The 21,397-nt window shown below is 40.9% G+C and overlaps 2 protein-coding genes across 6 annotated transcripts in view; one reads left to right on the top strand and one right to left on the bottom strand.

The window, feature by feature from the left end:
- The window catches only part of cenps (centromere protein S), a 37,509-nt gene extending 17,983 nt beyond the window's left edge, over nucleotides 1-19,526 (bottom strand). For both annotated transcript variants that reach the window (XM_069918484.1, XM_069918485.1), the window contains exons 1-5: nucleotides 19,438-19,526; nucleotides 17,420-17,543; nucleotides 7,058-7,091; nucleotides 2,433-2,499; nucleotides 1,248-1,440 (exon numbers count right to left, since the gene is read on the bottom strand). In XM_069918484.1, coding sequence (XP_069774585.1) covers nucleotides 1,288-1,440; nucleotides 2,433-2,499; nucleotides 7,058-7,091; nucleotides 17,420-17,543; nucleotides 19,438-19,479 — 420 coding nt within the window. In that variant the 5' untranslated portion in view covers nucleotides 19,480-19,526 and the 3' untranslated portion in view covers nucleotides 1,248-1,287. The remainder of the gene's footprint in view (nucleotides 1-1,247; nucleotides 1,441-2,432; nucleotides 2,500-7,057; nucleotides 7,092-17,419; nucleotides 17,544-19,437) is intronic.
- Nucleotides 11,766-21,397, top strand: part of LOC138754338 (tumor necrosis factor receptor superfamily member 11B-like) — a 40,493-nt gene continuing 30,861 nt past the window's right edge. For 3 of the 4 annotated variants that reach the window (XM_069918481.1, XM_069918482.1, XM_069918479.1), the window contains exon 1: nucleotides 19,580-19,731. In XM_069918481.1, coding sequence (XP_069774582.1) covers nucleotides 19,704-19,731 — 28 coding nt within the window. In that variant the 5' untranslated portion in view covers nucleotides 19,580-19,703. Of the gene's footprint in view, nucleotides 12,142-19,579; nucleotides 19,732-21,397 lie in introns of those variants that run through there. The other variant, XM_069918480.1, reaches the window with a different exon arrangement.

Below are 21,397 nucleotides of genomic sequence, written 5' to 3'. Positions count from 1 at the left end.
TTTCACCACCCTATTCACATGAGTTTCTACCTTCAGGGAACGATGTACCGTTACTCCTAAATCCTTCTGCTCTTCTGTATTCATCAATGCTCTCCCATTTACTACGTATGTCCTGTTCTGATTCTTCTTACCAAAATGAAGCACCTCACACTTATCAACATTAAATTCCATCTGCCATTTTTCAGCCCACTTTTCTAAGTAGCCCAAATCCCTCTGCAATCCTTGAAAACCTTCTTCATTATCCACTATTCCACCTATCTTAGTATCGTCTGCATATTTACTAATCCAATTCACCACCCCATCATCTAGATCATTAATGTATATAACGAACAACAATGGGCCCAATACAGATCCCTGAGTCACACCACTGGTCACCGGTCTCCAACCTGACAGACAATTTTCCACTACCACTCTCTGGCCTCTCCCATTCAGCCAATGTTCAATCCATTTGACTATCTCAAAATTTATACCTAAAGACTGCACCTTCCTAACTAACCTTCCATGTGGTACCTTATTGAAGGCCTTACTGAAGTCCATATAGACAACATCCACCGCGCTACCCTCATCCACATTTCTAGTCACCTCTTCAAAAAATTCAACAGATTGGTGAAACAGGTCCTTCCGCCCACAAATCCGTGTTGAGTGCTCCTGATCAGACCCTGTCTATCCAGATATTTATAAGTACTATCTCAAAGAACTTTCTCCATTAATTTACCTACCACAGACGTCAAACTTACAGGCCGATAATTGCCAGGCTTCCTCCTTGAACCCTTTTTAAATAACGGAACCACATGCGCAATACGCCAATCCTCCGGCACTATCCCCATCTCTAATGAGATTTGGAAAATTACCGTCAGAGCCTCTGCTATTTCCTCCTTTACTTCTCTCACTGTCCTGGGGAAGATCCCGTCTGGTCCCGGAGACTTATCCACCTTTATATTCCTCACCCTAACACTACATCTTTCGTAATCACTATATTCTCCTTATTTACTCAATTTGCTTGTACAATGATGAGTTCTACAACTTGAAAGAAACTGGCTAACATTTTCAAACTTAGTACGTGTGCAAAAATAAAATGACTTCTTTTAATTGTATTTTGTGTTTTTTTTGGTTAATATCCATTACACCTTAAATTCAAGTTCTTTTCATTGAGGTATTCATTTCAACTTCAAATACTCCCTTGATACTTCTCATCAAAAACAAGAACATTTCCCACAGTGAAGATATGAGAAAGTAAGCATTCTTACACTCAATCCCAAAGTCCAAGAAAAGGTTTCAAATTGCAGATTAATCTTCGGTAACGTCCTCATCTTCAGTTACTGTCGATTCTGTACGGTGGTCGGATTTCTTTTTTCCTTTTCCAGTGGTGATCATTTTCTTCTCTTTTTGTTCAGCATTATTTGCAACAAGTTGATCACATTTCTCAGTAATGAAATTTTGCTGACAAAGAAAAATAATGTACATTAATTAATAAGCTTCAAAAAAAAAAGCCAGTGGTTGCTGCATAGTTTAACATTCTCTCACTGTTTATATTTCACTTTATGTGGATCTGCACAAAGTTAATGTCTCAAGTCTCTGGTCCATTTACCATTCAAAAGTATCTTCAAGAAAGCAAAACTGTTCCCAACTATCTATTTATTAATAAATTAGGTAATTGATGGGATGCTCACCAAGGACATACAGTTCAGTTCACAAACTATTATTGACTTGGAGGAAGGAACAGATTGTCATATATCAGGTAGACACATTATATAGTACAGTGCACGAAATCAATAAGTGTACCAGTACTAAAAAATACCTGCTAATGGCATTATGTTTTTAAGTAAATGATAAGTGAAAATCACTTAAAATATCTTAGAAAATGACAACTTTAATGCTCTCAGTAAAAGGTTGTGGCTCTATTGTGGAGGATGTGGAATGTGCCTAATGAATTACCTTGAAGACAACCATATTTTTGCAGTGGCTTTGCTTTGTTCAGAGAATGGAAAGATAACCATATTCCCAAGGACACTCGAGTCTGGATATGCTAGAGGTAACTGTAAGCTAGATATGAAGATGGTGCTCACCATTATGGAGAACTATGAGATATCCATCTCTGGTGGATCTGCCAACTGTTCTAGATAGCATCAAAAGGGCAGAAGAGAAAAGGAAGTTCACCTGCCTTAGTGTAAACTCATTGCCTTTAGCTTCAATAAGTGCAGCAGAGATTGTTGTGCCTCAATAGTGTTTGTAAACAGGACCCTCAACAAGCCAGATCAACAGCCTGTAGGATGAATGGCTACCACATCCTGAATATGATGCCACTATCAAAATACATGCCTCAGAATTGGTATTGGAGAATCTAAACAATGAAAATCTTTAATATATTAGTAAACAATTTAAGCAAGTTGTACAATTTAAAATTGTAAATATGAAGAAAGGTGCATCTTTACCAGTGCTTTGCTCCTCCTTGCTAGCAGTTTCACATCATCAGTATTAATCGTGGTCCGCTTACCATGCCTATGGAAAGATATTAAAGTTAACTATCCCATCAGTCCTACATTAAATCTTACTATTAAAATGAGGGTCTTTTTCAGGGAGAAAATGCTACAAACATTTGCAATCTGCATGAGTAGCTTAAAGACATGCTCCAAGTAAATTATCTCAATTCTGATACCTTACTGAATGTTATACACAATTCTCTTTCGGAAGAAATGCAACAATGTTCTGTGTTGATCCAAATGATGTGAAGTCATACATAGAAACAAGAAGCACTCACATTGTTCAAAGTAATGTATCTCAATTAATCACAACTCTCCAAAGTGAATTTATTTTTGATTTATCTTATGAAAATGACACTATCTTTTCCACACAAACATATCAGAGATAAGGTGTAAAATATATTTTACAAATTAATTTTATAATATAGGATAGTAATTAACAATACCTGCTGTGGTCACAGCAATATAGATCCAATTCGCAACAGAAGTACCAGTGTAATCCAGTGATACATTAACAACTGAATTTAACAAGTAACCACTCTGGTTTCTTTAGCGATGGATACTTTGCAACAAGACCAAGATGACTTGATCACACACACAGAAAACAAGAGTAATAGTCGTTTTCATTCTTTGAGCCTCTGGTTCTAATCATGAAAAAAAGTGAACAGTTCTAATAGTGAAAAAAAGTCTGTCTTAGTTCATCATGAATGGAAATCATCTTGCTACACTCTTCCCACCAGTGAAAGATAACTAGGTTGGTGTTTACAAATATTAAAGTCATTATTTTTCTTTCAATTGATTCTGCAGGATTTTCTTCTAATGGGCATTCTCTTCTTAGACAGTCTCTTGAGATTGAGGATGACTTGCTTCAGTGCTGAGGTCATAGAAGGTCAATGAGCAATCTTATAGTTTGCCACATGTAGTGCAGATGTTAGATGGTGAGTAATTTGGTCAGTGATGTGCTCCGCATCCTACTTAACTGGTCAGATATGTGCTCCCCATGCCATCCCAAATAAACCTTCCCAACTATTAGAGATGCCAGACTTTTTTCCTGAGACAGTTTCAAGAATATCTTTGGATCTTTTCCTCTGTCACCTGAGACAGAGCTTTGTTTTTGGAGCCTGGTATTGGGCATTGAACAGTGTGAATTGGCCAAAGGAGCCAGCCTCATGTAATGCTGGTATTTAACATCCCGGGGTATACGATATTTAGGAGGGAGCGGCAAGAAAGAAAAGGGGGTGGGGTAGTATTGATGGTGAGAGAAGGGACCGACACGATTGACAGGAAGGATATTAATTCAGAAGATGCGGAATCTATATGGGTAGAACTGAGGAATAGCAAGGGGCGGAAAATGTTAGTGGGGGTGGTATATAGGCCTCCAAATAGTAGTGTAGAGGTGAGGGAAGGCATTAAAAGAGAAATTAGAAAAGCGTGCAATAAGGGAACAGCTGTCATCATGGGAGACTTTAATTTGCATATAGATTGTACTAGTCAAATTGGTAAAAATACAGAGGAGGAGGATTTCCTTGAATGTTTACGGGACGGCTATCTAGACCAATATGTCGAGGAACCAACTCGGGAGCAGGCCATTTTAGATTGGGTATTATGCAATAAGGGGCTAATCAGCAATCTTGTTGTGCGAGGCCCTTTGGGTAGGAGCGATCACAATATGATCGAATTCTCACTCAACATGGAGAGTGATGAAATTAAAACCGAGACTAAGGTCCTGAATTTAAATAAAGGGAATTATGATGGTATGAGACGGGAGTTGAGTAAGATTGATTGGGTGGTGTTTATGGGGGAGTTGACTGTGGATAGACAATGGAAAGCATTCACAGATCTAATGGAGAAATTGCAAAAATCATTTATACTAGTTTGGCATAAAAATAAACCAAAAAAGGTGACTCAACCGTGGATAACAAGGGAAATTAGAGACAGCATTGGGTCCAAAGAGAGAGCATATCAATTGGCCAAAAAAAGTACCGCAACCGAAGACTGGGAGCAGTCCAAGATGCAGCAAAGGAGGACAAAGGGATTAATCAAGAGAGCAAAAATAAATTACGAAAGTAAGCTTGTGGCAAATATAAAAACCGACTGCAAAAGCTTTTATAAATATGTCAAGAGGAAAAGATTAGTGAAATCCAGAGTAGGTCCTTTGCAGTCGGAATCAGGGGAATATATAATGGGGAATAAGGAAATGGCAGATCAATTAAATTCTTACTTTAGTTCTGTTTTTACAAGAGAGGATACACATAACCTCCCAAGGATGTTGGGAAACAGAGACTAATGCAAGGGAGGAACTGAAAGAAATCAGTATCTCTAAGGACATGGTCTTGGGGAAATTGATGGGATTGAAGGCAGATAAATCCCAAGGGCCTGATAATCTACATCCTAGGGTACTCAAGGAAGTGGCCATTCATATAGCAGATGCTTTAAGAATTATTTTCCAGAACTCAATAGACTCAGGATCAGTACCCATGGATTGGAGGGTAGCTAATGTTACCCCACTATTTAAAAAGGAGGGTAGAGAAAAAGCGGGGAATTATCGGCCCGTGAGCCTTACATCAGTAGTGGACAAAATGATGGAATCCATAATTAAGGATGTAATAGCGGAGCATATGACTAGCAGAGAAGGGATCGGACTGAGTCAACATGGATTTACAAAACGTAAATCGTGCTCGACAAATCTATTGGAATTCTTTGAGATGGTGACAGGTAAAATAGATGGGGGAGAGCCAGTGGATGTGGTGTACCTGGACTTCCAAAAGGCCTTCGATAAGGTCCCGCATAAACGACTGGCTTCCAAAATCAAGGCTCATGGGATTGGGGGCAAAGTATTGATGTGGATTGAGAACTGGCTGGCAGGTAGAAGACAGAGAGTTGGGATAAATGGCTCGTTTTCTGAGTGGTAGGCGGTGACCAGTGAGGTACCACAGGGATCTGTACTGGGACCCCAGCTGTTCACAATTTACATTAATGATCTGGATGAGGGGATTGGATGTAATATCTCCAAATTTGCAGATGACACCAAGCTAGGAGGGGTTGTGTGCACGGAAGAAGGGGGTCAGAAAGCTCCAGTGTGATTTGGATAAATTGAGGGACTGGGCAGATACATGGCAAATGCACTACAATGTGGATAAATGTGAGGTTATCCACTTTGGTAATACAAACCGGAGGGCAGATTACTATTTGAATGGCAACAGATTAAGAGATGCGGAAGTGCAGAGAGACCTAGGGGTACTTGTACATCAGTCTCTGAAGGCGAGCATGCAGGTACAGCAGACGGTTAAAAAGGCAAATGGTATGTTTGCCTTCATATCAAGAGGGTTTGAGTATAGGAACAAGGATACCTTACTGCAGCTGTACAGGGCCTTGGTGAGACCCCACCTGGAGTATTGTGTTCAGTTTTGGTCACCTTATCTAAGGAAGGATGTTCTTGCAATGGAGGGAGTGCAGAGGCGATTCACCAGGCTGATACCTGGAATGGCAGGAATGACTTATGAGGAAAGATTGCGCAAATTGGGATTGTACTCCCTGGAGTTTAGAAGATTGAGGGGATCTCATAGAGACCTATAAAATTCTGGCAGGACTGGACAGAATGGATGCAGATGGGATGTTTCCAATGATGGGAAAATCCAGAACCCGGGACCACGGTTTGAGGATAATAAGCAAACCATTTAGGTCCGAGATGAGGAGGAATTTCTTTACCCAGAGGGTGGTGAATCTGTGGAATTCATTGCCACAGAGGGCAGTAGAGGCAGGTTCATTAAATATATTTAAGAGGGAATTAGATATATTTCTTCAGTATAAGGGTATTAAAGGTTACGGAGAGAAGGCGGGGACGGGGTACTGAACTTTAAGATCAGCCATGATCTCGTTGAATGGCGGAGCAGGCTCGAAGGGTCGAATGACCTACTTCTGCTCCTATCTTCTATGTTTCTATGTTTAATGATACAGGATATTAGCTCACTTATTCTGCAAATGATTTGATACAGGATAGCTGACACTGTAGTAAGGTAGTTCAACAATTTATGTACCCCGAGTCATTTTCATTGGCACATTGGAAATTTTGAGGGAAGACGATCTAAATGTTCATTGCCATCTGATAAAAGAAATCCATCTTTCAGAGGATAAACTAATTATTGTTGGCAGCATGGTGCACCACAGCTCCAGGGACTTGGATTTCACTAATCTTTTCCTCTTGACATATTTATAAAAGCTTGGGTCCAATACTGATCTTGAGTGCTGTCTGTCTAACACATTCTTTCTGTTGGTTACTTCAAGGTACTCCAGGGATACAGGGAAAGGGGGAAGAATGGGAAATGCTCCTCAGGAGCTGGCATGCACCAAATCGGAAAATGATCAATGCCTTCCATAACTCTTTATAAGGGCAAACAAAGATTAAAAAGGAACAATGACAAGGTTATTATCTGAGGAAGAAAACATGTCTTGTTAAGCTTACGTCTACCATTTAAAAATATTGTGTGCATTGTATATAAACACAGACAGAACACTATAAAACCATATTTAGTGTCGAAAACCAAACTATTAATTTTCATTAAATCAATATTACTTACTTTGCAAAGAATTCAAGGTCTTTAGCAAAATTCGCTGAAAAATAGTAAAAATAAATATCAGAACATTTGTAGATCTAGTTGTGCAAAAATTAGATGTTTATGTGCTGGACTTTCCATTAAATTATTTGTAGTTCTTTTCTTGCCATTAAAATTAAGTTCAGATTAAGGTCCCCAAGCACTCTCTGACTGACATTAGCAAATGTAGAACATCAACTGAACATCAGTGCTGCCTGGATCCTCCTGTCTTATTCAGTTCTGTATGACACGTCCACATATTAATGTGCTAAACTATTTGGTTGCCACTTCTATTCATTATTGAAAAACTTACAATTTCACTTCCTGCCCAACTCTGGATAGACCCATCCTTTTCCTTCTGAATATCAGAATTTTCAATGCCTCCTTTATGCCAATTAAATATGTCATCCTACCTAAGTTAGAGCTGAACATTTTTCACATTAATTATCTACTTATTATAATTAACAAGTTACATGCCAAAAACTAATTTAACATAGGATTAATGTCACAAGGCAAGTTTATTGTTATCTGATTGCACAAGTACAACCCAATGAAACAGCGTTCTCCAGTCCTTGGTGCAAAACACGCATACACACAACCAGACGTAACACACACACACACACACACACACACACACACACAGAGAAACAAGACATATGCAGGACAAGTTTTTAATCTATACAAATAAATAAATCGACAGTTTAAAAACTAAGGAGCTGATTGTGGACTTCAGAAGGAGGTAATCAAAACATCGAGGGGGTCAGCAGTGGAAAGGGTTAAGAACTTCAAATTCCTGGGTGTCAACATCTCTGAGGATCTGTCCTGGGGACTCTATGTTGATTCAATCACGAAGAATGCTCACCACCAGTGGCTATACTTCGTAAGAAGTTTGAGGAGATTTTTTACATATGTCACCAAAGATTTGCAAATTTCTACAGGTGTACCATGCACACTATTCTGACTGGTTGTATCACTGTCTGGCATGGAAGAGGCAATGCATAGGACAGAAAAAAAACTCCAGAGGGTTGTTAACGGCCTGTGACATCATGGACATCAGTCTCCACTCCATCGAGGACATCTACAGGAGGCAGTGTTTTAAGAAACCAGCTTTTATCCTCAAGGATCCCCACCACCCAGGCCATGCGCTCTTCACTTTGCTACCATTAGGAAAAAGATACAGGAGCCTGAAGACGAACACCCAGTGGTACAAGGACAGCTTCTTCCCTTCTGCCATCAGATTTCTGAATGGACCATAGGCGCTACCTCACTTTCTCTTCTTTGGCACTACTTTATTTTATTTATTTTTTAAATGTAATTTATAGCAATAACAACACCGTAAGGCTGTCACAAAACATCGAATTTTGTGACATTTTCATGACTATAAATTCTGATTCTGAATTTCATCCATTGTAATTAAAAATAATGGAATCTCCATTTATGGAAGAAAGTATTATAATTCAAACCAATGAAAAAGTTTATGAAACTGATTCATGATAGATTATCAACTAAAACGATACAATTATAGGAAAACTGTAGAGCAGTATACAATGGGCATGTAAGAGCTGAATTATATAGTCAACGGGACTAAGCAGGAAAACAAGCAGGTTAGACTGAATGGCAACATTTACTCATTTCTTTGCGGTGATCAAGAAAGGAAAATGCAATAATCAAGTTAAGACAATCCTGGGAACTGTATTAAGAAAGGAGAGAAGCCTACTAGGCTCCTCGTTCAATCTGTTCACATCTTATCTAAGCTGGCCTCAATTCCTCTTCTGAGTCAGTTACCAAAACCCTTAATTCCTTGATGTTTCAAATATTTACCTATCTCCATCTTATATCCATCTAATGTTCAACCCTCTGCCACCCTTTGGAACAGAACTTTAGGGATTCACAACCCCTCTGAGAAAATAAATTTCTAAGCACCTCAATTTTTAAGCCATCTCACTAGCTCCACACATACACTTGGACTGCAAAGATGCATACACCTGGATGCTCTTTATCGATTTCATTTCAACATTTAACACCATCATCTCCTCAAAACTGATCAGCAAACTCCAAGACCTGGGACTCAACACCCCAATGTGCAATTGTATGCTGGATTTCCTCACCTCCAGAACACAATCAGTGAGGATTGGTAAAAACATGTCCTCCACAATCCCCATCAGTACCAGAGCACTATAGGACTGCGTTTTTAGCCCCCTGCTCTTCTCGTTATACATCTATGTTGGTGTGGCTCCGTAAGACAACACCATCATTTACAAATTCACCAATGATACCATGGTAGTGGCTGTATAAGGAGGGGCAACGAGACATCATACAGGAGGGAGATTGAAAACTTGGCTGAATGGTGGATCAACAACAACATCCTCGCACTCAATGTCACCAAAACTAAGGAGCTGATTATTGATTTCAGAAACCAAAAATTAGAGGTGGAAGATCCAGTGATCAGAGGTGGAGAGGATGAGCAAATTTAAGTTCTTCGGATTCATTATCTCAGAGGAACCTTTGTGGACCCAAAACACTAATGGCATCATGAAGAAAGCACATCATCTCCACTTCCTCAGGAGTTTGCTAAGGATTGGTATTATCAGAAATCGTGTGCTGACCGGCAGCATCATGGACTGGTATGGGGTTACCAATACACCTGAGTGAAAAGCCCTCCAAAAGGTAGTGAACTCAGCCCAGGACATCACAGGCAAACCCTCCCCACCATCAAGAACATCTGTAAGGAACGCTGTTGTTAGAGAGCAGCAACAATCATCAAAGATCCACATAACACAGCACATGCTCTGTTCTCGCTGCTGCCATCAGGAAAGAGGTACAAGTGCCACAAGACTCACACCACCAGGTTTAGGAACACCTGCTACCCCTTCACCATCAGACTCCTCAAAACAAACTCAATAAGCGACTCAATTACTTTTGCACTTTATTGATTTTATTTCTCTCTGTATTACAGTTAGTTTGTTTACATGTACACATCTTCTTGAGTTCAGGTTTTTTTGAACGATCAATAATAAATGGCATTGACAAAATGTATTCTGACAATAAACCTGAACTTTGAACTTTAGTTGACCAAACCCCTTTTTCTAAAGCTAGTGCTATCTTGTTGGTGACTTTCTCACGAGTGAAAATGTCTCAGCATCCATTTGAACAAGGTTTACTACTCTGCTCTAAACTTCAAGGAATACAGGCCCAAAATGACTAGCCTCTCCTGTATCCCTATCATTCCATGAATTATGCCAGTGAATCTCCCTGGCTCCCTTGTATCAACCCTTTTTGCCACATTCATAGAGAATTTTTTTTCAAAAATTATTTACCTTTCATAAAAGCATTTTGACTCAGTTTGATTCTGTTCATATTTTCTAAATGATTAGTTATTCACTCTTTAATTACACTGAACAACTTTTTTTTCAAAATGATTGCTTCCTGAAAATAAATTGAAGATTATGATAAACAACTTCAAGTTGAGCACAAAGGTAATTTCTGATTTGCTGCATCACGTAGAAAGTTCAAGAAACATTAAATTAACTTTTATTGCATGTTTAATCACACGATGGTGTGATTGTTCAACTGACCAAAAATGTTTTGCCACTGATTTTTGTTTGAACTCAGCATCAGATGCCTCTTGTGTCGGAGTCCAACAATAGTCAACCAGCATCGATGAATTCCAGTTGCCCTGATACCGTTTTTCCATGGTCGCAAGCAGGAAAGAAATCCAAGTGCAAATGCAAAAAAATAAGTTTCAATGACATGTTTCAGTTCATGGTTTTGTATGCTTGAAGTAGACTTAAAATATGACAAGAAATCACAAAAATAGATGATATCTAAAAAACAGTACGTTATAGGAAACTTTTAAGGTGATTTTCGTGATTAGCAGCCCAAAATCCACCAAGTACCCAAAAGTGTTCAGGAAGCAAAATCTTCATTGCCCAGTGTTATTGAATCTACCATTTTCCTAATAATTAATGTTAATCCCCCTCCATAAATCTTCGTCCGCGAAGCCAAGCCAAAGAAGAATGTTAAATTAACTTGCCTATCCCCACTTTCTGTCTTACTCTGAACAAAAAAGTCCTGCTTGCTATTTTCTCATCTTTTGACACCTTTCTGGAAATGTTAATTGGGAGTAATTTGATGGGATGAATTTCTTGGGCCAGAAGTCCCTTTTACTGTGTTGCATCAAAAAAAATTGGCAAATTTTGAAAACGTTCTGCTATAATCTCTGCAGCCATTCCTTTCAAGGTTTCAGGGGATGGCAATCGTGTCCCAGAGATATCTTCTACCTTATGAACATCTCCAACACATTCTCTTGTGATTGGGATTTTTATAATTTCTTTACCCTGGTATTTGAAATTAGCCCATCTGTTATCTTAGGAATTTTTGCAATGTCCTCCACTCTAAAGATGGATGCTGTGACAGAATATAGACATGTTTTTGGGAGATAAATTGGGGCAGGGTTTGTTAGTGTATGTCATATACAAACACTTTAAACAGATCCTATGTAAAATACTGGAGTTCTGCTAATGCTAGATATGTTGGGGCCTCAGAGCCTTTGCAAAATCTTTGGAGAGTGTCCAAGAGATTTCACTAACGGACTGTTGTTGGCAACAGATGAAAAAGCTTATCGGAGATAAGTCTGAAGGGAACTTGCTATTCTAAGAAGGTCGTGTGGTTTTGCAAGCAGAGAGAGAGTCAAAGAGGCTTTCTCTCTGTGAGAGAGACACACTCAGAGATCACTTCTACAGTCAGCAACAGCAGCTGGGACTGGAACAGGACAAGCTGGCAAGCTTGGGGAAAACCCAATTTGGAAGACGGGTTGTGAGTGCTTAGTTCAGCCTAGTCAAACCCCTTGTGGTTCATGCAAGAGGAGAGAACTGGCTGTCTCATGTTTCACTTGGAATAAGAGAAACAAAAAGGCACTCTGTGGTGACCTGAAAGAAAGAGGTTATCATCTGGAGAACCCTGAGGGGACAAGTTTCAAAGACAATGAAGTGGATGATGGAAGTTAATCAGTTGTGGATGTCCTGGAACAACAAATCTCTCTCCGAAAACAACAAGAACCTTCCTGAGCGGTAACCATTTACCTTTCAAGCACCAAAGCCTGGTGAACTTTATAAATGTTAAATTCTGTGCACAGTAGAAAACTTGCCAGCAACCAGTGAACTTTTCTGAACTTACACCAACGTTACATACATGTGCGCTTACAATTAGAAGGGGGTTAAGTTAAGTTAGTTAAGTCAATAGTGATAAGTTAAAATGTGATTCTGTTTTCATGTTTAAAGATAATTAAAAGCAAGTTTTGTTTAAGTAACCATTTGTTTTGGTGAATATCTATTGCTGCTGGATTTTGGGCTCGTAACAATGCAAAAAAAAGATTTAATATCTCACATAAAAATACAGGAAACGATACTGAAAGTACGAACTTTTTCTTGCATAGATTAAAAAAACTTCATTTGTTTTACTTTTATCAATTAAAATGAAAAGGTAATGTACCTGAACATTAGACAAGATTTAACAGGATATAATATTCTCTCATTATGCATTATATATTGAACAAATGAGATAACAAGGCAAAGCAAGAAATGCAAAACTCATAGCAAGATGCTCAGTTAAAAAAAAATTGAAAAAAGAAATGGCATTAGGCAGCATTTGCAATTAAAACAATATCTTTTATCCTGTCTATGAAATATAGCATGGTAACAAGCCCTTCTGGCCCACAAGCTTGTGCCACCCAATTACATCCATGTGACTAATTAACCATGCCTGTGAAGGGTTTTTAAAAAGTTCATCACTTTTCCTCTTTTCACTAAGGAATGGTTTATAAGAGAAAAAATGAATGGCTATTTTGCAGAAGTAGATCCATGTACAAACCCAAATCCTGAAATGACTTGCATATTCCCAAGCAATGAAAAATCTTAACAATTGACTGATAATGTCATAAAGAAACCTCAGCAATCCCACAAGCAATGAAAGGTTCGTCTTATTTCTCCCACTCCTTTTCCAACTGCCACCACCCATCTCCATCACCAAAGATCTATCCTTGGCCCACTTCTATTTCTCACTGCAAGGTACCACCCTTCAGAGACATCATGCAATAACATGACCTGATGTCAGATTCACCCTAATGAAATCACCTCACTATTCTTCTGATGTCTCAAAATTTTTCTAGGTATGCCACATTATTGTTTTTTTATTGCAAAAGCAATGTATAACACTAACGCATTCAATGTCTGTCTGGTGCTCAAAAGAGAAAAAAAAATTCCATTCTGAATCTAAAAACTCAAGATATCTTCTTTACCAAATTAACTTAAAGGCCAGCAAAAAGCACAATCTGATCGCATAGTCAAGCATTAAGATTTTATCACTTCCGAAATGCCATGGGTGCTTTATTTTCTGTATTTTTTTGCTATTATTAAATGGCTTTCAAAGAAAAAGTATCTGTGGCCGAAATTAATCTTTGAAACCTAAATGACTGCAAAATTTGCAAGAAGCTACAAGTTCCTTTTAACTGACATGAGAAAATTTAACCTCACTGAGCTCGAGTTCACAGAAATGAAATAGATGGTTTGGCCCATGATAACTTGATACCAAAACTTGCATCAAGATGCAAGATCTTTCAGAATTATAAATAGTGATCAGACAATATTCTGCTTCTGATGAAATACATCCAACTTGCATTAGTTAATAGCCAAGAAAGAAACTGTTAAGAATAATTGATCGTGAAATTTGATTTAAACAAGACAATCTGCAAATTCTGTCATCTAATGCACAGAGGAGCTGGAGGAATTCAGGTCATGCAGTATCCATAAGAAATAAAAGGCAGGCAACCTTTTGGGCCTGAGCCTTTAGTCAGAAACGTGTAAAATCAGGCAGACACCCAAATAAAAAGATGGGGGAAGGAGGGAGGAAAGGAAAGGGGAGGATCATAGGCTGTCAGGGAAGAGGTAAAAGGTAGAAGATGAAGAAGTTAAGATGGGGAGGAGGAGGCCTGAAAAGACAGAAGGGTGTGGGGTGACAGAGGTATAGTGAAAGAGAGAGACCTGGGGAGAGGAATAACAGAAATTACAGGTTGATATTAATGCCAACTGGTTGGAGACTCTTTAGATGGAATACAAGTTGTTTCTCCAACTTAGCAGTTCAAGAGGCCATGGACAGACATGTCAATGCGGCAATTGTGTGTTGAATTAAAGTGGTTGGCCCCTTAGAGACTCTCGATGTTGCAATATGCAGAGCGAAGTTGCTCAACGAAATGATTCCTGACGAACAGCTCAGGTCCAAAAAGTTAGTTACCTTTTACTTTTTATGGACTCAGCATGACCCACTGAGCTTGTGTACTGTAATATATCCACCAATCCCATTTTATCCATTGCATGTGTAACAAGGAATTTCAAAAGTTCATCTAACATGGTTCCTCTTTCAAAAATATTGTGTTGATTTTACCCATCTTTAATTTTACACCCATAACTGTTTAATATGTATAACTTTTCCCGATGACATTTGTTAAAGCTACTGCTTTCTAACTCCATTCTTTCTGAGAGCTTGTGTGAACAAATGGCTTCTCTTTTGTTCATTACATCAAGGGTAGTATTTTAAATGTATTTCTTTGGTTGTTAACGGTCTGGGGTATCAATGTAAAAATCTGTTACTGAAATGCAAGTCTTTCTTTTTCATTTTATGATAATATCATCCTAGGTTCTGGGCAACATTCTCACACTTCACCCTTACACGGCCAAGCTGCACGCAGTTAATTGAAATAAATTTTGCACATGACCACTGGGCTATCAATGTTGGCACTGACTGTCACTAGATGCCTTGGTTTTTAAACAATTGTGTGCTTACTGAAAGTGGAGCTTCTACAAACACCAGCTTACTTTTAAAACTAAACTCAACCACCACAGTGGATACAAAACTCAGGTTATCCGGGTCAGAAACAGAGTTTATTGTCATTTACTGGTCATGAAATTCGTTGCTTTGCGGCAGCATCACTGTGCTAACATTTATATAAACCACCTTACAAAATAAACAAGGAAAAGAAAAAGTCAAAGCAGGCAGTGTCTGTGGTTCATTCAGGAATCTGATGACAGAGGGGAAGAAACTGTCTTTGTGCTGCTGAGTTCTCAGCTTTAAGCTCCTGTACCTTTTTCCCGATGGTAGCAAAGTGAAGAGGGCGTGGCCTAGGTGGTGGGGGTCCTTGAGGATAGAGACAGTTTTCTTAAGACATCGCCTCTTGTAGATGAAGTCACAGGCCAAGTTAACAATCCTCTAGACTTTTTTCCTGTCTTGAGAGTTGGCAGCTCCGTTACAAACAGTGACGCAGAATGCTCTCCAAGGTACACGTGTACAAGTTTTTGAGAGTCTTCAGTAACATCAGGAATCTCCTCAAACTCCTCACAAATTGTAGCTGCTGGCAAGCCTTCTTGGTAGTTATCGATTTATTAACAGCAATGCTACCTGACATAACATTTATTCCAATAAAACCTTTAATGAAGTGGAAAATTAGTTGAGCAATGGGGCTTATGGGAATGTTTTGTGAGCTGAAACTGGCTGATGGGCAGTATGATCACCTTGCGTTGGTGAGATTCAAATTAATTCGATTATCTCATGCATTTATCAGTCGTTTGTCAGAAAATGCGCTAAAAACAAAAGTGCTGATTGAATGATTCTGCAGTGCTCTTTCAAATTGATTTTTATCTTTTTTGTCATAACATCATTTCCCCAGAGATCTTTGATAAAAATCTCTCCAGCTTAGTCTATAGGTTTGTCTTTTGCATTGTTGCTAAAACAGAAAAAATAAATTTGTCTCATTAAAAAAAGATTGTATCTACATTTAAATCAGATAACTACAAGCATCAGGTTTGAACTGAACCTCTAGACGCCACAATATTTTTTTCTTACACATATGCAATAAACTGTAATAACAGTACGTGAAGAAATGTTTGAATTTTAGAAATTACCTGATAACATAAAAAATAATTTCCATGATGCTACAACTAAAAGATCATTAGGCTCACAATAAAAACCACATTGTGATATTTGGAACATTTTGAAAGCAATTATTAATTTTAAAATTGACTATCAATTTACACAAACCCTTTCACTACAAATAGCATATCACTCAGTTGATTGAATCACAATCATTAAACATCTGAACAAAAAGGAAAATCTGTTGTCTTAATCACCTCCCCTCACTCCAAACGGGCAACTCTTCATTCACTCCACACGCAAATCTGTGAGCTGCATAAAGGAGTTCAAGTTCTATCAGTGCTGGTTAACTTGCTTTATTGTCCATCCCCAGGCTCAGTAGCTTTAAATGCATTAATGAACAAGACTAAATTTCCTTTTTAATCTGGCGATTTTAAATTCATCATTACAGATACCAAATTTATTGTCACATACCAAGATTCAGTGATAACATTTGCTCTAAAAGCAGTAACCTAGCTGAACATCTCATATATAGTACAAGTAAGGCAGAATATAGAAGGGCAAAGTTAGAGAGAAAAGAGATCAGTTGATACAGACTAGTGTGAAATTCATCCAGGAGTCAGTCCGATAACACTAGGAAAGAAGCTGCTTTTAGATGTGGCTACCTTTAAATCAGTGAGGCCAAACACAGATTGGGTCACTGCTTTGCTGAACACTTGCACTCTTGTCTTTTGGTGCTATCTGGAACCCTGGGTTCCCTGCCATTGCAATTCCTTTCCCCATTCTCACAGAGATCTCTCCATTCTCAGCCTCATCCATTGCCAGAGTGAGGCCATAATGGCACAAAGATTAAACACATTTTCTGTCATCATCAAAAAAAGATTCTGAAAAATTCCTGGAAACATGTTTAAAATGAATGAGTACTTTTTAAAAAAAACTGCTCAAGGAAAAAAAAAATAATTCACATCAGCTTTTTACTATTCTCTAGACCAGCCATTCTAAGTGGGGGGGGGGGGGGGGGCAATTTGCATTTCCCCACCCCAGGAGCCACAGCAATCCTAATTTTAAAAAAAAAGTTTTTTATGTAGTTAGTCAGAGAGAAGTACAGAAGAAAACAACTAAACTTGAATATTTCACAGGGAAGGGCAGTGTTCTAAGAGGCCATTGCCAAAGGGTTGAGAATCGCTTCTCTAAATCATATAAGCCTCTATCCTATAAAGGTTATATTCTACTGAAATCATGGAAAGGACTGGCCGATCAGTTCATTCTACGTAAACCTATTTCATCCTTGCATTCCACATCAACAGAAAGATTTGAAAAATAATTGTTTACTTTTATCCTTGAATGGGATAGAAAGAACTGAAGTAGAGAAATTTGTTTAATGTCAAGAGTAATTTTTTTCAAATTAATATTCTAAAAGGTACATACCACACTGCCTGAAGGTTGTCTCTGATATAGCTGCTATAGTTTCTTTACTGAACTCTATTTGCTTATCTTCACCAATTTCTTCACAAAAGCATCCGACATTGTAGTGAACAGCAGCACGCAGCCTCTACATTAGAAAAATCCTTTTTAGAATCCCATTGCCAAAATTTGTTTTTCTTTGTTGAGTCCATCTGATACATTTGCATCCAAGTTATAGACAGGCACATGGATACAGGAAGAACAGAGGGCTATGGGTGTGAGGTAAGGAAGTTGAATTTTCCATCTCACTTCAACCTCTCCCTTCTCGTTCCATCTTCAGACTATCTGCTCCATCCAAGCCCCTTGTGATTTTATATATCTCTGAGATCACCCCTCAGCCTCTTATTTTCTATTGACTGGGCATATAGTTCCCAGTCTTGATAAAGGTTAACGGCCCAAATTATCAACCATTCTGTTTCTTACGCTGATGATGATCAACCTGCTGACTTCCTCCAGCAGTTTATGTTTAGTTTCAGATTCCCACATCTGCAGTCACGTAGATGTCCTGCAGGCATACCTGTTCTTGTTAACCATTAATCCACAGCAATCTGCAGACATTATAATCTGAGCAAATCTCCCATAAAACTATTTGAACGGTCCTTAATAGTATGTAACCAGGCATCTAGCTCTCAAACTGTAGCTACTAGAGAAAAACAAAGAACAAATTTTTACATTAGATTTTGCATTTGGTTAAGGCATGGGAATTTCTGAAATAAATGATTGAAACCAAGCAGAACATAAAGTGAATGCAAGGCAAACAGAGCTAGGCCTTTCTCTTTAGAGTGACAAAGGATGAGCAGTAATTTAACAGAGATACAGTACAAAATTAGGAGGAGCTTGAGTAGGATGGACAGCCAGCAAGTCTGGGGTGGGGGGAAACAGTAGCAAGTAATAGAGGAAAGTCAGTGGAGGAAAGTTTTGCAGAGATGTCAGAGGAAAGTTTAAAGAAAAAACAGAGAGTGGTAGATGCCTACAATGCTTGGTGGTAGTGGAGGCTGGTACATTCAAAAAGCTTAGGGACAGGTGTGAGTAGGGAAGAAGATGGGCTGCAGGGCCTGGACTGGGCTGTAACCTTCTATGTTCTAATACAGTCCCAGTTGTACAAGAAACATTTTAAAAAGCACTGGAGGTGGAGGGGAGAGGGGAGATGGTTGGGGGGGGGGGCGGGAGGGGTGGAAGGCGGGGGAGGGGGAGGGGTGGGAGGCGGGGGGAGAGGGGGAAGGGGGGAGAGGGGGAAGGGGGGGGAGAGGGGGAAGGGGGGGGAGAGGGGGAAGGGGGGGAGAGGGGGAAGGGGGGGAGAGGGGGAAGGGGGGGAGAGGGGGAAGGGGGGGAGAGGGGGAAGGGGGGGGAGAGGGGGAAGGGGGGGAGAGGGGGAAGGGGGGGAGAGGGGGAAGGGGGGGGAGAGGGGGAAGGGGGGGGAGAGGGGGAAGGGGGGGGAGAGGGGGAAGGGGGGGGAGAGGGGGAAGGGGGGGAGAGGGGGAAGGGGGGGAGAGGGGGAAGGGGGGGGAGAGGGGGAAGGGGGGGGAGAGGGGGAAGGGGGGGGAGAGGGGGAAGGGGGGGGAGAGGGGGAAGGGGGGGGAGAGGGGGAAGGGGGGGGAGAGGGGGAAGGGGGGGGAGAGGGGGAAGGGGGGGGAGAGGGGGAAGGGGGGGGAGAGGGGGAAGGGGGGGAGAGGGGGAAGGGGGGGGAGAGGGGAAAGGGGGGAGAGGGGAAAGGGGGGGGGAGAGGGGAAAGGGGGGGGAGAGGGGGAAGGGGGGGAGAGGGGGAAGGGGGGGGAGAGGGGGGGAGGGTTGCTGCTGGCGGCCGCTAAATAATGGAAGAGCCGTCTGAACTTGGGCCGCCGCGCTCGTCCCTGAGCTGCGGGGGCCAAAGTTGTGGTGGCCCTCGGGGATGGAGGGAGAGGGGGAGAGAGAGGAGGAGGGGGGGCGAGAGAGGAGGAGGGGGGTATGAGAGAGAGAGAGAGGGGGGGGGGTCCAGCCACTACCTGAGTGTAGGCGGAGCGCTCTTCGGCTCCTGGCGCCGCCATGGTGCGCTCTCCCCGTTTCCCGCCGTTGCGAGCGCGGCCGGACAGGGTGACGCAGCGGACAAACTGAGCCCGCCCCCTCCTCTCGCGCCGTTCCCCCCCCCCCGGGCCTCACCTCATCCAGATCAATGAATATCTGGCAGCGATGAAAAGTCTGCCCTCCCCCCCTGGATATAATCAAGCCAGGGCGAGAGTGGCCCCCAATTGACCTGGTCTTGAAAAGAAAGATGTCCCCTAGTTGGTCAGACCCTGGAGGTAAGAGTCCATCCCAGTGGTGTTGGCCATGCAGCTGGGTGCTGGAGGGTGCACATTATTCTCTGCCTGTGCTGTTGTATGTATCAGGCTGGCCCACCCACTAGCCACTCATCTCCTATTTCTCCTTCCCTTATACCCTGGCCATAAAACTCGACCTCCTTCCCTGCATTCCTGTACCTGGATCCCGGCCAGCCAAAGTTTTGTGTTTATTAAAGCCTATCGTTTTCCTGCTCTCCACTTCGTGGTTATTGATAGAGTCTATCAGAGGGCCATTGCCTTCAGGCAAGGCCTAACCTGATGGACCCTTCACTGAGAGAGCCATCAGATGGGTGGAATTCTTCCTCTATGGGCATTAGTCAAGGTTATTGACATCTAACAAACTGATGGTCCTCGGTGCAAAACGCGCAGACACACACCCAGACATAACACACATGCACATTCAGGACAAGGATTGTCATCTCTATTCAGGACAAGGATTTCCATCTCTATTCAGGACAAAGATTTCATCTATACAGATAAATATTGTTTAAGGAATATAAGCATCTCAGATGGTTGGTGTGAGCACTTCCTTTGTTCGTTCAACATAATCCCCGCTGTTCCTCAGCCTGGTGGCACTGGCTCTGACTCTCCTGTATCGCTTTCCTGACAGGAGCAGCTGAAAAACGTTGTGTGCAAGGTGCTCCAAGATTTTGCACGCCCTCTTCGGACCACGATCCCGGTAGATCATGTTAATGGGGGTGGGAGGGACACTCCAATGATCCTCTCTGCCACTCTGATGGTCCAAAGATCTTGATGCTGTCTACTATACAGTATTATCTCTATAGTTGTTTTCCCGCCACCGTAAATTGTACACTTGCATGACCTACAGTGGTCTCATTATATTACCAAGACATCACAACATCCTCTGTCCTCAAGCAGGATAGGCAACCCAATATATATGTGCTCTGCAAGATCAACATCTCATCTATCAAGGTCTGATCGTGTTTGACAGCTCCACTTCGCTGCCACCAGGCTCCTAACTCCTTACTGACATTTCAGGCCTGAGCCCTGTGGAAAGGACAGTAATCTATCTTCTTCCTATGGACAATGCAAAAGTGGCTGAGTTCCTCCAGCATTTCTGTGCTTTGACTACAAATACAGTGTGCGGACTTTTGTGTTTCACTCCGAGCTCCTTCACACCAAAAGAATCCAGGAAGACAAAAAAAAAATGCTTCAACAATGTTCTCAAACTTTCATTTGGCAACATATTTCATTCATGGGAATCCCCAGCCCACGATCAATCAAAATATAGGAGTAACTGGGAAGGCATTGAAAACAGAATTTTATGTTGGAAGCAAATAGAGTTCATGTGTAAACTGTGGAAGGAGTACCCAAGATCTGAACAACTCTATCCAACTCTGCCATCAAGCGAAGTTTGTCTGACCTTTGGCTGCATCTGTAGAACATGCATAGAGTCTAAAAGCATGGAAACAGTCCCAGCCCATCCGTGCCAAACAACATGCCTCCTACTTTGGTCCTGTTTGACCACATTAGGCCCATATCCTTCCAATCCCCTCCCATACATGTAGCTATCTCTTCAAGGAAGCTAACAGACCTTCTTTATCACTTAGTCTGCAAGCTTGCTCCATATGCCCAGTGAAGAACTGTCCCTCACATCCCTTCTAAA

This window comes from Narcine bancroftii, chromosome 2, assembly GCF_036971445.1.
Source record: "Narcine bancroftii isolate sNarBan1 chromosome 2, sNarBan1.hap1, whole genome shotgun sequence".
Classification (NCBI taxonomy): Eukaryota; Metazoa; Chordata; class Chondrichthyes; order Torpediniformes; family Narcinidae; genus Narcine; species Narcine bancroftii.
Note: the sequence above shows the minus strand (reverse complement) of the source record. Positions and strands in the feature narration are given on the sequence as shown.